General features: G+C 36.9%; 1 protein-coding gene across 6 annotated transcripts in view; it reads right to left on the minus strand.

Annotated features, from left to right (window-relative positions):
* Positions 1-15,511, minus strand: part of osbpl9 (oxysterol binding protein-like 9) — a 35,221-nt gene extending 19,710 nt beyond the window's left edge. For 2 of the 6 annotated variants that reach the window (XM_067394604.1, XM_067394603.1), the window contains exons 1-4: positions 15,382-15,511; positions 14,159-14,209; positions 11,804-11,882; positions 5,273-5,346 (exon numbers count right to left, since the gene is read on the minus strand). In XM_067394604.1, coding sequence (XP_067250705.1) covers positions 5,273-5,346; positions 11,804-11,882; positions 14,159-14,209; positions 15,382-15,492 — 315 coding nt within the window. In that variant the 5' untranslated portion in view covers positions 15,493-15,511. Of the gene's footprint in view, positions 1-4,026; positions 4,218-5,220; positions 5,347-6,569; positions 6,692-11,803; positions 11,883-14,158; positions 14,210-15,381 lie in introns of those variants that run through there. The other 4 variants (XM_067394607.1, XM_067394605.1, XM_067394608.1 and 1 more) reach the window with 4 other exon arrangements.
* Positions 15,512-16,592: the final 1,081 nt, after the last annotated feature.

Consider the following 16,592-nt stretch of genomic DNA (forward strand, 5'->3'; position numbering starts at 1 on the left):
GTGAAAGTAAAAGTTACAGAACTTTTAATGTTCAATTTAAATAAATGTAATTGCAAAAAACTATGTAGGCTATTTCATTTTGTTTGTTGTGAAATAACTCAAACATATTATGTTGTTCTGTCTGCTGTTAAGCATTGTTCAGGGCTGCGTTTCCCAAAAGCATCAATGGTTTCTTACAATATTAAACACATACAGCCGTTTGAATGTAGTGTCGGCAGTGAGCGAACGCTTTCTGTGATTGATTGGTTCTGACTTGCAGCATTTGCGTGTGCTCAGATGAGCAGGAAAATAGTTCTACAACACAATTATTCGCTAACATAGGTTATTTGTCCAATTCAATGCATATTGTATGCATTAAATTTATTGTTAATTAAACAAAATCACTGGTAAAAAAAACACACCTTAGTATTGATATTTTTATTTGAGTATCGATACATATCGATATGTCCATCCCTAATGGGCATCACACTATCGCTGTAGCTGAATAAACAGAAGACTGAAATGCTTTGATTGATTAAAACATCACTAATAAACACACAACAATATAGGCATATGATTTATCGGAGTTCTTAATGCATTTTTGGGTATTTTCATGATTGTTAATCGATGAATGCTAATCGACAGCCGTCATCACCATGTAATAATATTCTTTTATGCCTTGTTCTGTGTAAGAAGCCACATCATCTCACAGAAGGATGTTATTTCAAACACTAGACTCAACTGACATTATGAAGTGATATGAGTAAAAACATGATATTAAATGTCTTTTGTTGGACAGGAAATTCATAAATGCTTCTCATGTTTGGAAAGATGTTTGACGCGTGTTGCTTTTTCAAATGCACATTATAAAAAGTGACAAGCTGCGCATAAAATAAATAAATAAATACATAAATAAAAAACGCAGCCTTTGCAAATGTTTTAAATGTGATTAATGATGCAGCCCTAGTACAAATACATTATTTTTTCAGCACACACACAGAACAGACATCTAGCAAATATTCACAGAATTGTTTCTTTAGGTGTTCGTTTAAATTTTCTCAGAAATTTCTTACTGCATCTTTAAGACATTTAAGATGATCAACAGATTTGTCATGACTGAAATGTACACATGGACTTTATTGGTGGCCATGATTTATACAATTAACAGAGATTTTTCATGGATTCTTGAACCCAAACAACTAAAGTAGGCATTTTAAAATAGTAAGCTCATTTTATTTTCCTTTAAGGATATAAACCACTTTTTATAACCACATGCTTCACACCATCACACCCCTCCCATGACACATGATGTCCTTCCTAACTTCAAACCTGACACAAATTCGGAGAATTACACAAGAGAATTCACACTAAAACCTTAAAACAGTTTCCTTACAGCTAAACAGTTTTAAACATTATTACTGTAACACAGACATCTGGAAATTTTATAAGAACAGCAAACCACAATTCCTTATTTTATATGTAGCATAACCAAAACTATAACCTTAAGCTATTCTAGACCTTTCAGTTAAACTATCAGAATAAAGACTAAAGCTAATAGCGGCTAGTCCAAGTGGTATTGAGGCAACAGGCACAGGCAATGTAGGCAGTAGCCTATATAAGAGAGGTACTTCCTGGTCTGGGGGTCACTGCCGTGAGCTCTGGTTCTTGTCGACCCTCGTAAAAGACTCCACAGCGGAGATTGGTGGAACTGAACTGCATGGGAAAATGAAGAAAAGCCATGGGCAGCTAACCGTGTCTCAAAATTGTAAACATTAAAAAGATAGGTCAAAGTCTGCATAAGCAGAGCAAATCCGCTCAGGAATCAAAGGTTAAGTGGAATATCAGTGTGAGACCATGTGATTCATTCAGTGGACTGCAAACGTATGTATGTGGAAAGAAACACAATAAAAGCTTTTAATGAGTTTTTTGCAGCTTTTAAAACAAACTAAAGATCAAGTTCCACTCTGAAGGCATGGCTGGATTTTTCTAACCTAACTTACAGGTCATTTGTACCTCTGTCATTTGAGAATTATGGGAGTGTTTTTATGAAACATTCAGTCCTGCTAAAACGAACACCCTAAGCAGTGAAGGCAGGAATAATTAACAGCTGGAATGAAAGCCAGAAACATTGTGACAACTCATAACACAATTCGCAAATCTAAGTTACATTCTCAGCATTGTAGCAAGAGGCAATATAGAAGGCAGATGCATAAACTACAGTCATGCCGAAGCACAGATCAGTGAATAGTTTAGTGAGTACAATAGCATATATATGTTTAAACTGTGGGCATAGAGATAGCTAGAAGAACAGTTAGTTAGTTAGTTACTGGGGTTAGTTAAGGTCACAGGGAAAGTACGCTCAACAGGCGGCTTACCTTGCCAAGTATTTATGCTTGCTTTTGCATACCTTCGTTAAAGGGATAGTTCACCCAAAAATGTATTTACTCACCCTCAAATTGTTCCAAACCTGTTTGACTTTCTTTCTTCTGCTGAACACAAAATAAGATATTTTGAAGAACATGGTTCATCAAACAGTTGATGGAGCCCACGGACTTCCATAGTATGGGAAAAAAAAAAACTATGGAAGTCAATGGTGTCCATGAGCTGTTTGGTTTCCGACATTCTTTAGAATATCTTCTTTTGTGCTCGCCAGAAGAGAGAAATACATACAGGTTTGGAACATCTTGAGTGTAAGTAAATGATGACAGAATTTTCATTTTAGGGTGAACTATGCCTTTAATAGTATGTTTCTGGCAAACTAGCATCTTAACAGCTACAATGCTGCTCTCCTATGTGACAAACATATTTATCCAAAAGGTAATTTTCGTTGAATGATTAAAAATATCTGGGTATGGTCTTCTGGGATGGATTGTAATGGGATTCAATACAATTAACCAAAAATCAATGTGAAAAAAAAAACAAAAAAAACCCTTAAACATTAACACTTCTCACAAATTACAAAACATACATGAGAACATATGACTTTTAAAACTGTATTTAACAACATTTTTTTCATAAACTGTGAATATTACAAACAGTACTGTAAACAATTTTTAAACAAACAAAATATATGGGTCAAACTGACCTGCAAACATTACAATTGTAATATAAATTTTGTACACACATTCCACAACACATCAGTGTCCACAATTTGTAGCCATGTTTATGACCTTGAATTAGAAAGTCACAAAATGTCAAGAAAAACATCACAGTATAAGTAGATTTTCCAACTTAAACTTAAGAAAAATCAACATAAGGGTCTATTTCTGATTAAGGGACCATCCGATTTGTAATTTAACTGATAAGTATCAGGCAATCGCTTTTCTCATAATGCATGTTCCCTGGGAATTGAACCACAATTCTCGACCAGCGAAGTACAGGAACATATGCTTAGTCACATCCTACAGGCATCATAAACATCACACCTCCCAGCAACCCCTGAGATCTGCTGTTTTGGCATGAAAAATTTACAGAAATACCTCTTAACAAGCATTTGCGACCCTCAGAGAGCATTACATAATTATTTTATCCTGTGCCTGGCAGAGAAAAGCTGCGGCACGCTGAGAGCTACGTGGTAGCTGTTAACAAACACCTGAACATACAGACTGTACAGACAGGAAGCAGTTACCATTGACTCACTCCTTCAGTCTGACTCATAGCAGAAAATCTGAACATCTAACACGAATGCAAAGAGAACTGTTTCAATATGTATCATCTGACGTGTACAGGCTATCTTTGGGCATTTTAGGAGACAAACCCACCAGTGACACATTTGAAAAGCTAACCCACAAGTCTGACTTAAAGTCATGTGCTCTATTATGTCAACACAGACCGTACACGTATGATATGGCTGAGATTACAAATCACAAGCCAGTAGAAAAGTAACCACGCATTCAACTGTGACCCATACCCTCTCTATTTGCACACACAAATGCTTCCCTACTTTCATAAACACACACTCACCCACCCCTACCTGTGCACACTCATACACAAACAGAGTGACCCATTTAACGCATCAGTAAACTTCAACAAAACAAAGGTACTCACTCGGTTCTTGCCACTGCAGGACATTCCTCCACAAATCTGACCCAAACTCACAGAAACACTTCAGTATCAGTCCACACACCCTTTCCTGTAAGTTTCCCCCTCTAAAGGAGGGGCGTATAAGGTGAACAAGTACCTATTGGCTTGTCGGCTGAACTCAGAGCTGTTCTATAAACCACTCTTGACCAGGAAGAGGACTTCCTCAAAAGAAAAAAAGAAAAAAAAAGCAGAAGAGAAAGTAGCATTAAGCTTACAGACTGTAGAAAACACAATACAGTGCTGTGATTGGATCTGCCATTTGCTGCACAGGAGGGGCTGGCTGAATAAGCAAAGCTGTGATTGGCTGTCGGAGATCACGTGACCGGATAGCTGCGCACATTCTGCGAGTAGGTACACGCAGATGCCTGTCAGCAGGTTTTTTTTTTTTTTTTTAAACAAAGCTAAGGTGGAGATGGAACAGAAAGACCTTTAAGAGGAAAGGATGAGAGAAAGAATACAGAGGTAGAGGACAAAAATGAGCCTGAAAAATGATACAATTATTTACAAGTAATGAGGAGAGAAACTATGTAAAAATACCCTGTCCTGGTTTCCTTCGATAGCACATCAAGTACATTTTGTACACTTTGTAGTTTTCAGATTCTTAAAAAAGCTAATCTTTCACAAACTCGAATTAAAAACACATTGTGCTTTAATAACAACAGCCAAAACAGGGGGGACACATTTCCCTGCTTCAGGAAAATATTCCTTTGAATGACTATGCTGTCACAATTTACAAACGAGAAATGTGTCAATACAATGTCTTTTCTGTTTTACAGAAACAGAAACCTGAGGTATACTCATCTTTTAAATACAAAATTACATCATAACCTGGGGAAACCACACTCAATGATTTACGCCATTGACGAAAATGTAAAAACAGAAAAGAAAATTCCATTACTTCTTACCTAATTCCATTACAAAATTCTTACTTCTCAAACAATTGGTAGTTGGTAAAGGAAATAGTTTTTAAAAATTGTAATAATAAAAAAACTGTAATAATATTAAAAACTTGTACTGTACACATCTAGGGGGAGTACATCATATAGCACGTAGATGACCTCAAAATGAACAGACATGGAATGAAAGTCACAAAACATCCCCCCAAAATGTAATGAGGTCTTTAACCTTTAACCTTTTTTTTTGGAGAAGATTCTTTACCTGTCTGACTGAGGTGTAATCATGGTACATGTGGCCTAGATGTGGCTCTTACCCGCTGAAGGGTGTGGCGTAGAATCGTCCCCTCTAAGGCATGAATCCACTTCTCCCGCTCGTCTGCGTCACGGGCTGAGGGGCAAACATCCAAAAACACATCCATTAGTCATAAGCAGACGGACCGCAAACACACGGTGCATGAAATGGAGAGTGGAGAATGACCCTGCTGTGGAACTGTAAATGTGACAACGGTAACTACAGCTCTGTTGTCGGATCTGGTTTTCCTTAACGAAAACAGGTAGAGTTTCAAGAAGACAAGACAGGGTTGTGACAAGTTAAACAGGAAATTAAACACACACAAATAAAAGCCTCTGCCCTTGAGTAAATACGAATGGTAAGTAACGCTCGAGGAGGAGTTCCTTGCAGAAAAAAAGGAAAAAAACCAAAAACAAAGTGCGACTAAAAACAAAGCCTCTGTGCTGAAAAAGATCTATGAATCAAGCATAAAACTATAAAGTGTATTCTTAAAGGAATGACTGATAAAAACAAGTCTTCATTTACTCACCTTCATTCACAATTTTATTCCTTCAATTGAACTTTCTTTGTTTGTTTACCTGTTACTCATCCAAGAATACAATTTATGAGCTTGAGTAAATATGATTTTCAGTATATAATGACTTAAATTTGGTCTGTTTCTCAAACAAAGCTATCATATGACATCAGAAGACTTAAAATGAGAGATTTCTGTCGCTTTTCAGAGCTTGAGAATGACTATTAACCATCCACTTTCACTGTATGTATGTAAAAGTGTATGTAAAGATTCCTCAAAACATCTCCTTTTATGCTCCACAACAAATGACGAAGAAGAGTAAAAAGTCCATTTTAAAAAGTTCTAAGTGTAGTTCACAGCAAGTGGCAAATCCAACCTTTAAGGCATGATTTGATGTTTGGCATGAGGCTTCACACAAAGTTCACAGACAGATATTATATTAGACTAAATCTCTCTCTCTTTCTTATAGCATTAGACGTACATTTAATAATTTCCTCAGGGAACCATCTGAAAAGCAGCACTGACATCATAAGATATAGCTGACACTTCGATGGATGAAGGTGCAAAGCTCAGCAGAAAATCTAAAAGCTTTCAGAAGCATGAAGGAGGTCTGATAAATTCAAATACAGTTGAAAACCCCTCATTTGTGTATGTGGAGGCGATCCAATATAGATGATAGAACAACCTTGAGGCACAGCAGCATTACACATACACTGAATCGGTTAATAATCAATACACATCAGATAGACATAGCAAAAAACACAAGTAGATAAGTATCTTCAAGAGAACTTTTAATTCTCTTTACCTGCTTGTTAAGTACAGCAGCATTCGTTCGCACAGGACCCCATCTATGGAACATGCTTGAAATCAATGTCCTAGATCTGTGTGAGTCTCACAGTCCAAAACAAACATGGCCCCTCCCTGGGCTACTGGCACGACGGTGGAGATCACATGACGCACAGGCTACTTCCACTAGCTAGCTAGCCAATGAGGTTTCACTAGGTGAGGTAGTAGGAGTTGATTACAAAACACTGCACTTGTCCGTTATTTGTCAATAAGGACATGCTAACACTGACCTAAAGGCAACAGCAAAACTCTGTGTAGAACATGAAATAAAAAACGTATTAATAATAATAATAATATTATAAATTAATAATAAAGTAATCCAAATATATTATCAAAGAAATGCACACTTAAACTGCTGTCTACTTGAGTTTGAGCAAATGCATGAGTGCTAACTTATGTCATCACCTATTTTGCACAATGTAATTCAGTTTTTAGATTCTCTCCACCTCGTCTCTACCCTACATACTGAGAAAAAGGTGGAGTGTGTCTCTGGAGGGCAATGGCGGACTTCACAGTGGAATGAGGGCACCTTCTAATGACACCCCAGCAGTATGCAAGAAAACGAAAGACCTAATCACTCAAAAAAAATATGTCTCATTATTTAAATAAGTCCATTTAAACCCAATGAACTTGAAAGGCATTTCTTCAACAATAGCAGCTGTTGTCAAATAGCAAGATGTCTCCACCAGACTTGCTACTGAGCTACTACAAGATGTTTTTATTAAGATATTAAGTTGAAATCCGATGGCTCCGTGAGGCCTGCATAGGGAGCAATGACATTTCCTCTCTCAAGATCCATAAAGGTACTAAAAACATATTTAAATCGGTTCATGTGGTTCAATATTAATATTATAAAGCGACGAGAATATTTTTGGAGCGCCAAAAAAACAAAATAAAGACTTATTTAGTGATGGCCGATTTCAAAACACTGCTTCATGAAGCATCGGTGCACAAGTGAATCAGTGTGTCGAATCTGCTGTTCGGAGCGCCAAAGTCACGTAATTTCAGCCGTCACTAAATAAGACGTTATTTAGGTTTTTTTTGGCGCTCGAAAAATATTCTTGTCGCTTTATAATATTAATGTTGAACCACTGTACTCACATGAACCGATTTAACGTTAAATATGTTTTTAGTACCTTTATGGATCTTGAGAGAGGAAATGTCATTGCTCCCTATGGAGGCCTCACGGAGCCATCGGATTTCAACTAAAATATCTTAATTTGTGTTCCGAAGATTAACGAAGGTCTTACGGGTGTGGAACGGCATGAGGGTAAGTAATAAATGACAGAATTTTATTTTTGGGTGAACTAACCCTTTAAAATGTTAAAAACAGTTGTGCTTCTTAATATTTCAGTGGAAACTATGATATATTTGTTTTCAGGATGAATAGAAATTTCAAAAGAACAGCATTTATTTGAAACAGAAATCTTTTATAACAATATAAGAGTCTTTACTGCCTCTTTTGATCAATTTAATGCATCTTTGCTGGAAACAACAACAACAAAAAAAACACTTACTGACCCTAAACTTTACATGGTAATGTACTTTAATTACAAAATAAAATAAAATTAATTGAAATAAAAACTAAGATTTAAAATCATTGCTACAAGTGAATTTAGCCATCACAAGACTATAATGATGTACAGTATCAAAAATGTACATTCATTTTAAAACTTGCTTTTTACATGATTATTAAAATATTCTAAATATATTATTTTAAAGATCAACTTTAAGTGAGCACTAAATAATGGAAAGGGTCATCCAAAAAATTTAAAAAATAGGGAAAATATAATCAGATGTCTAATATTGGCCGATATATTTCCAAAACTGACATCAATGAGTTAAAAAATACAAAAATAACAGATATGGTACATCCCTAGTGCGTGCATCCATTGCTGTGTCCAGAAATACATAGTGTGCTGCCTTATACCAATACTGTGAAATAGCTGTTGAGTCGGGCAAGAGCTCTAAAATGCTGCCTATGGAACAGAGCGCATGTGTGTGTGTGTGTGCACGATGTTCCTGCAGTCTCTCCTAAACACGCTGCAGCTTCCATGTGACTCCCTGCATCATTCCCCTGCCAGCTCTGTCCTGCAGAAACATGAGAGTTTGACGACAGAGGGAAAAAAAAACACACACCAGTAGCTCATTCTTCATCCATGCAAATGTTCCATGTCTTTTCTGCCTCTCTGTTATTTCTTTCCCCTCAGGAGCATGAATGCAAATGTTGATCCACTGCCAGCAGGAGCTCAGTGTCTGACGCTGAGCGCTTTTAAACGCTGTCTGTTTTTTCTCTCCCCAGTCAAGTGTCTGAGAGGAAGACAGGTAGAGGCTTTTAGCTCAGAGAAAATAAAGGGGCTTTCAGGCAGGGCTGATACTGGGCCACAGAAGAGTATGATGAATTATGGATGGTCCTCTAAATAGCAAGTACAGTTCCTCTGAGCCGCCTCTGTGGCCAACATTGTGTGAACCTCTCCTTATATTCCTGTCCTGACCGGTCAAACTCACCGCTAATTCTCAAATGTACCTTGCTGATGGGGAGGTTAACTATATTCTTACATTCTCACTATGAAAGTTCAAGCTCATATCGTCCTGAGAGTGTTCATAACACCATATTTTCATTTAGCAGGTACATTTCTAGACTAAGGTTTCTTTGTTTTTTAATATTTAACAGCATGCTGTTTGGTTTTAGCCCAGTAGGTAGCTTGCTATAATCCTGATGATGTTTCATGTCGAAACAAGAAAACAACAGCACAGTTTTACTAAGGTTTAACCTGAACACATCTCACTTTACAAATCACTCCACCCTGCTCTGACACCAAACACAGCAAAATCTCATCAATAATATTAATAAGCATTTTAGTGTCACAAAGTCGAACTTTATGCTAGACAACCAGCACAGCCATCTAGACAGAAAAAGCTCTGCACCGACAGATGGTGAACAATGGCAACAGACACGTTCGTCGGGTTTTGTAAGATCAGTGTGTTTCCTTGTCATCTCTTGCCATTGGTTGGCACTTGTTTTTGCAGATTGAACATGTTGAATCAGCATTTGTTGAGTCTTGGAATGTCTGAGAAGTGTCGTACTATAATCTGGTGACTGTTGGTGCATTGTAAACAGCCTTAAAATGACAATATTAAGGGACGTGTAAATCTCAAATTGATAATTCACATTAATAGACCATTGTGCAACAAACTGGTAAGCACAGCCATCTACAAAAGGCTGTAAAGACATCACCAAAGGAAATAGCAGAAGATCACGCAAACTTTGTCCAATCCAGCATGTAGGTTTTTCTCAGAAGAAATCATTGTAGCAAACTGGTAAATTAAAAACACAATTTTAGTGTCTACTGCCTATCCCGACTCTCAGATATTGTGAAGTCAATAAGATCGAAAGTAATGTGTCCTTGTTGAATAACAGTATTAATTTCTTTCAAAAAAAGAAAAAGAATGGTAGCGCAAGTCAGGTCTTTGTATTATAATGAAAAGCGTCAATCACTGATGCCACTTTAAAGTAGAGAAAAATACATTTCTGTGAAAAGCAAACATTTACTGTTATATATTTGTATAATGTGAGTATTTACATTTAGTACAGCAAATGAAATGGAATATCCAAATAATTAAAGATTCCTTTGAGTAACTGGATATTCCCTCTCATTTATTGATTTATTTAATCGGTTTGTGTGCAGACTACAGGAATAATATTATTAATAATAACAATATTCAAATCTTCATTTGTTCATGTCTAAAACAAAATATACAACTTTACTCAAGAATATACCATTATGAACCCAACATGGCACTATAACCCTTTAAAAAAATAGCCATTAATAATTAAGACAAGCAACTTGTGCTGCAATTCCGGTCCATTGAGATCAGGAGGCACAAAACCATTTCCGCTGTAGGGTAAATGACTCCTAAAGAAAAAGCGATAGGAGAACTGATAGGATGAGTCCCTGAGGATCTAGAGAGGTGGATGGTATGAGGAGATTGTTGAAACCGAAGCCTGCGCTACACACTCATAGAAATACACTATGAAAACGCACAACAGGAAACCAGAGATGGCGGGTTGAGTTATGCCACCATTTTTAAAAGAAAAAATGGATTGGCATACCATAGCACAACTGACACACAATACTACAAAGGTTGGCAATGAATCTTACTGGTCAAACTGAAAAAAGAAAAATAATTTCTTCATTCAATATGTGCGAGAAAGCAACAAGATGACGATCTTAACATACTATATATGGTGCCGCCAGGTACGCATTTTCAAATCCTGTAACTCTTGAGAACGATAAACACAGTCAAAGTTGATACTACCAGCCAACTCCATTTGTAAATAAAGACAAAGCATGGTCGAGACTAATCAATGCAAACCGCAATTATTAACGGTCACTGCAGAAGACAATCAGACGAGTCCCAGCTGAGCGTGACCTTACCCTTCTTACTGTAAAGCCACAGCATACAGTGTCGGAACATAGCAGTGGGTGAGGGCATGGGGAGAGTGAACGCACCCCCGGCAGGGCGGATGCGAAGGGGGGTGGAAGAGGACAGATGAGCCAGTGAGAGAAGGTGGAGGCTAGAGGCTAAAAACCTGGAGCTCAGCAGCCAGCAGCCTTGCGTAAGTCTGCGGTGAGACTGTCTGTTCTACTCCGTTTCTCCAAGAATTCTTCCAGCTCCGGGGAAATTCCTAGTAGAAATTCAATGGATTCTGAAAAGAAAAAAAAATCCGAGAGCCTCTGAACTCAGTTCTCCAAGCTATGAAATCTGCATATCGTCCCCGTCAGTGGTCGCAAGAGATAAGCCGGACAAACACACCAGGCCTAATGTATGTTTGGATTGTGTGCGCGCAACTGATGCGAGTGTGTGTGGGTCGTGTTAGCATTAGAACGCTGGTTACTGATGTCATAATCCTCTTTAAAATCAAAATGAAAAAGAGCATGTGGGGGAGAATGAGTAAGCATGAGCAAAAATAAACAGAGTGGAAAGAGGAGAGGAGGGACAAGGAGCATGGAGAAAGAGAGGGAGAGAAAGAGAGAGAGAGAGAGAGCGAGAGAGAGAGAGACGGACCGGGCACACGTGAGCAGCCGGCTGATGGCTGCACTATAAACACCGGTTAAAAGCATCACAGCAAGAGGTGCCAACTGAAGATGAGAGAAGAGCCCCTGAAGAACGAATGAATGGAGACCTCACCCTGAAAATGGAAAGTCTTCTGGTCCACGGTAATGGTGAAAGTGCTGTCGTCTTCGTCATCGATTCCAATCACAGCTCCCTGCAAAAAAGAATGCAGCGAAAGCCATTCAGACTGAGGGACACGTCATTCGCTCTCTCTCTCTCTCTTTCTCTCTGTTCCTCTGCCTCACTCTCTTACGCACATAAGAAGAGAGAGAAAAGGAAAGGGGTGGGAAACAATGGGTGGAGTAAGGGAGATAAAAAGAAAGAGAGGGAGAATGGAACAAGGCGGAAAGGGAGGGAAATAAGAAAAGAAGGGAAAGGGGATGGAGATGTAAATTGAGAAAGGAGGACAGAGAAAGAGAGAGAGGAAACTGCAGCACATTCTGTAATTATTACAGGACCGACCAGAGGAAAAACATGCGACTATTAACTCTTTCATGCCTGATGCACTACTGCAACAGATTCTGGTATATAATAATAACATTATAAAACATTAAAGAGAGCAGTTTGAAAACATACCAAGGGTTTATTAAGGAAAACGCTGGAAATATAAAGTTTAACACAGATGTAACAAGCAGTGCCCTTACTGGTAACTGAGAGGAAGAGAGCGACAACTGCTCACATCAGATCAGACCACAGGCCTTGAGAAAAATAAGCCAACGCCCAAAGCATTTTTAATGCCTGACTTAAAGGGTACTCACCCTCATTCCGACTTTTGCTTGCGAAAGACAAACTTAAAGTGTTAGTTTACCCAAAAATTAAATCTCTGTCATTCCATACCCTTAAAACTTTCTTTCATCTTCGGAGCACAAATTAAGATATTTTTGATGAAATCCAAGAGCTTTTTTTATCCCCATAGAAAGCAATGTAATTACCACATTCAAGGTCCAGAAAAGTTACTAAAGACATCGTTAAAATAGTCAACATGACTGCAGTGGTTCAACCTTAATGTTATGAAGTGGCGAGAATGCTTTTTATGAGCAAAAACTTTATTCAACAATTCTTTATTCTTCTCTACCCTGTCATTCTCCTACATTGTTTATGTTGTTGACACAGTGTGTCAGTACACCGACTCATTATTGGCCGGCTCCTGCGTCAGCATCACACACACATTGTGCTGCTTATGTGAACAGCGATGGCTAATAATAAGTCAGCGTTCTGACGTAGAACCTTGAAGCACTGAATGTAAACAGCGTAGGAGACTGACAGGGTAGATAAGAATAAAGTTATTATTTTTGTTTTGTTTTTGCAAAAAGTATTCTCGTCACTTCATAACATTAATGTTGAACCACTGTGTTCACGTTGAATATTTTAACAAGGTCTTTAGTACTTCTTCAGACATTGAATGTTGTAATTATGTTGCTTTCTATTGGGGATTTTGTGTTATAAAGATGAACGACGGTCTTACTGGTGTGGAACGACATGAGGGTGAGTAATTAATGACAGAATTAACCCTTTAACTAACTAACCCTTTGAATTTAGGTTAACTACTCACTCTCAGACAACAATCAATTTCTTATTTACGACACCAATTAAAGCTGTGCGGTACATTGACATTACATGAGATACACAAAACCCTTTAACGAACACTTTAATTGCAATTTAACTACAAACAGTTCTCAGAGGAATTTCAGACATTTAAAATGAAACATTACTATTGGCATAATTGGGATTAGAAACATAAAACATGCGTGATAATGTCTTTTACTGTCTTTAGTCTGTATTTTACTACAACTAAATTACTCTTCTGTACATTCTGTATATAACAACAATTCTCCTCTGCATTAAATCTACATATTACATGTCTGTCCTCTGCATATTAAACTAAAGAGTGTGCCATCTGCTGGTGAAAAGTTTTCACAGCATTGTGTTTAATAGGTGAGGCATTTCACTTACCTCATGTTCTAATAATTCCAGTCAAAACAAATCTTAATGCTAAACTATACAAAGACCTTTGGGAAGGGCCCATTGTTCTAATATCACAATGCTCCTGTATACTAAGCAAGGACCACACAGAAATGTTTTACTAAATCTGTTGTCGAAGAACTGGACAGTTCTGCACAAAACCCAGACCTGAACCCCTATTATCAGACACTTTAGGGAAGATCTTAGACTCACATTCTACCTCTATTAAAAATACAATGCATTAGGCATAAAATCATGTCACATACTTATTTGAAATTCTTCATCCATGCTATAATATCCTGTGGGCAGATTCTCAAGGGCTGCCAGGGTGAAATTAATAGTATAGCCAAACAAAAATAATAGTCAGAACGAGGACAGACATGAGTCAATCACTGAAATGATGGACAGGAAAAAAAGGAGCGAGGCCAGATTCAACTACCTGCTTTAACAATAAAGAAAGCTTCTTACCCGAAGTCGCACACAGCCTCTTCTAGAGCCACGCATCATCTTGTCCTTGGACTGAAGGAGGAGACAGAGTGATAAAAGGAGCGGTTTGATAAATGACCAACACAGTGCTGAAATATGTCCAAGTCTCATTTTGCCAAAGAAGATTTAAAAGGTTCACAAATTGATTTGTTGGGTCAAAGACCATACATGTAACCAACCTGGATTTTAGAATATACACAAAAATGGTAGAACAATACTCTTGGCCTTTATATATATATATATATATGATATCCTTTATATTAATATTTAATATAATTATATGGTAGTACACTTCAAACTTAGACTTAATGGGGTACTAGAAAAAAATACCTGCACACACAGTGATTAAGGTAAAGGTATATATGTGTGTTGTGTATGCATGTATTTATAACATAATAATAATAATAATAATAATAATATGATAAATATACCTTTACACACACACACACACACATTATATTATATATATATATATATATATATATATATATATATATATATATATATATATATATATATATATATATAAAACAAGGTATTACTTTCAGCTTTCTATCTGAGAGTGCGACAGTCAGTTTGAGTTGTTGGGTCTTGATTACATGCAGTATTAGCGAAGATTAGACTAAAGAATTGATTTTTACCCATTTAACATTTATTGACAGTGTAATTAGCCAATCACTGGATAAAAATTTATATGGCTTATGTATGTAGACATTAACCAAACTGAGAGTTTAACTGTGGATGATTTACTGACAGGAACTGCAGCTCTTAGCTTAGCTATTTATCTTGTGTTTGAACATTATAGGAGGTTTTCGGATGCAAGTCTGAAAGCTAGAAATGTGCGTTAACACATTTAATACTCAGCAGCTAATGCGTTCAAAACAGCCGTCACATGCGGACGCCTCCACCCTTCAAATTTTGCTAACTAAACTATACTACTGTAAGCATTTTTTCCAAGGGAGGTGGCCTTCCTGTTGGCAACACATCGAGTCTAACTGCTCATTGGCTAACGGCTTCCCCAGCAAAGCCCGGATTGGCTGAAGTCGCAGTCACTCAAACCAAGCCCCGCCCCAACCAGCTGAGATTCCCAACTCCTGACAGGCCTGCAAGTGCTCGCTTCCCTTCCCAGCATTAAACGATCGTAGAACGGGCCACTAAGCGATAAACCCTCGCTAATATCTCGCGGCCGAACAAGAAAGACTTACAGTATAATATGACAGCAACCCGGCGTTATAGTCCAGTACGAACCAGCGATACTGCCATCCCTTCATGACGTTAGTCCATTTGCTCAGCGGCCCCTCCATGATGGACGCCATTTTTACACTTTGCCTGAGTGCTCGCGGGGAGGAGTGCGCGCGGCGAGAAAAACCATGCGTCTGACGTCACATGCCGAACTGTGGTTTACTTTAATACAGGGATGACTTGTGGAACTAATAACTTGGATATTACATAAGATAGAGTGTTTATTGGCATTTGAACGAAGCTGCACAAAGTTAATATTAGTATCATAACAAGTCAAACAGTGGAAAAGGAACATTTATGAAAACTAACAAAGCTATGCATATGTTAAATGTAGTAATATACTGGACGGTCCGGGGAATCTTTGATAAATTCTGTCTAAAAATGTTTTATTTTACATGGTAGCTATATATATATATATATATATATATATATATATATATATATATATATATATATATATATATATATATAGTTAAAGGTGGTTAGTCTTTGTTTTAAAAAATCTATTTAGTCAATGTCTAGTATAGTTTTAGGATGTATGAAACTGTTAGCCTATCTTTATCTATACTTTTTAAACTAAGACCAATATAGACAATTTATTTTATGTTTTTATATGTTTATTCATTTGTATACAGACATTTAAAGCCTTTAGAAAGTCAAAGCATAGGTCTAAGAATAATATATATATATAATATATAGAAAGTCTAAGAATAATATATATATATATATATATATATATATATATATATATATATATACACTATTGTTCAAAAGTTTGGCATCTGTAAGATTTTTAATGTTTTTAAAAGAAGTTTCGTCTGCTCACCAAGGCTGCATTTATTTAATTAAAAATACAGTAAAATCAGTAATATTGTGAAATATTATTACAGTTTAAAATAACTGTTTTCTATTTGAAAATATTTGAATATGTAATTTATTCTTGTGTTGGCAAAGCTGAATTTTCAGCATCATTACTCCAGTCTTCAGTGTCACATGATCCTTCAGAAATCATTCTAATGATTTGCTGCTCAAGAAACATTTATTGTGTACAATATTTTTTTTCAGGATTCTTTGATGAATAGAAAGTTCAAAAGAACAGCATTTATTTGAAACATAATCTTTTGTTACATTTTAAATGTCTTTACTGTCACTTTTGATTGATTTAATGCATCCT

The sequence above is a fragment of the Chanodichthys erythropterus genome, chromosome 9 (assembly GCF_024489055.1).
Source record: "Chanodichthys erythropterus isolate Z2021 chromosome 9, ASM2448905v1, whole genome shotgun sequence".
Taxonomy (NCBI): Eukaryota; Metazoa; Chordata; class Actinopteri; order Cypriniformes; family Xenocyprididae; genus Chanodichthys; species Chanodichthys erythropterus.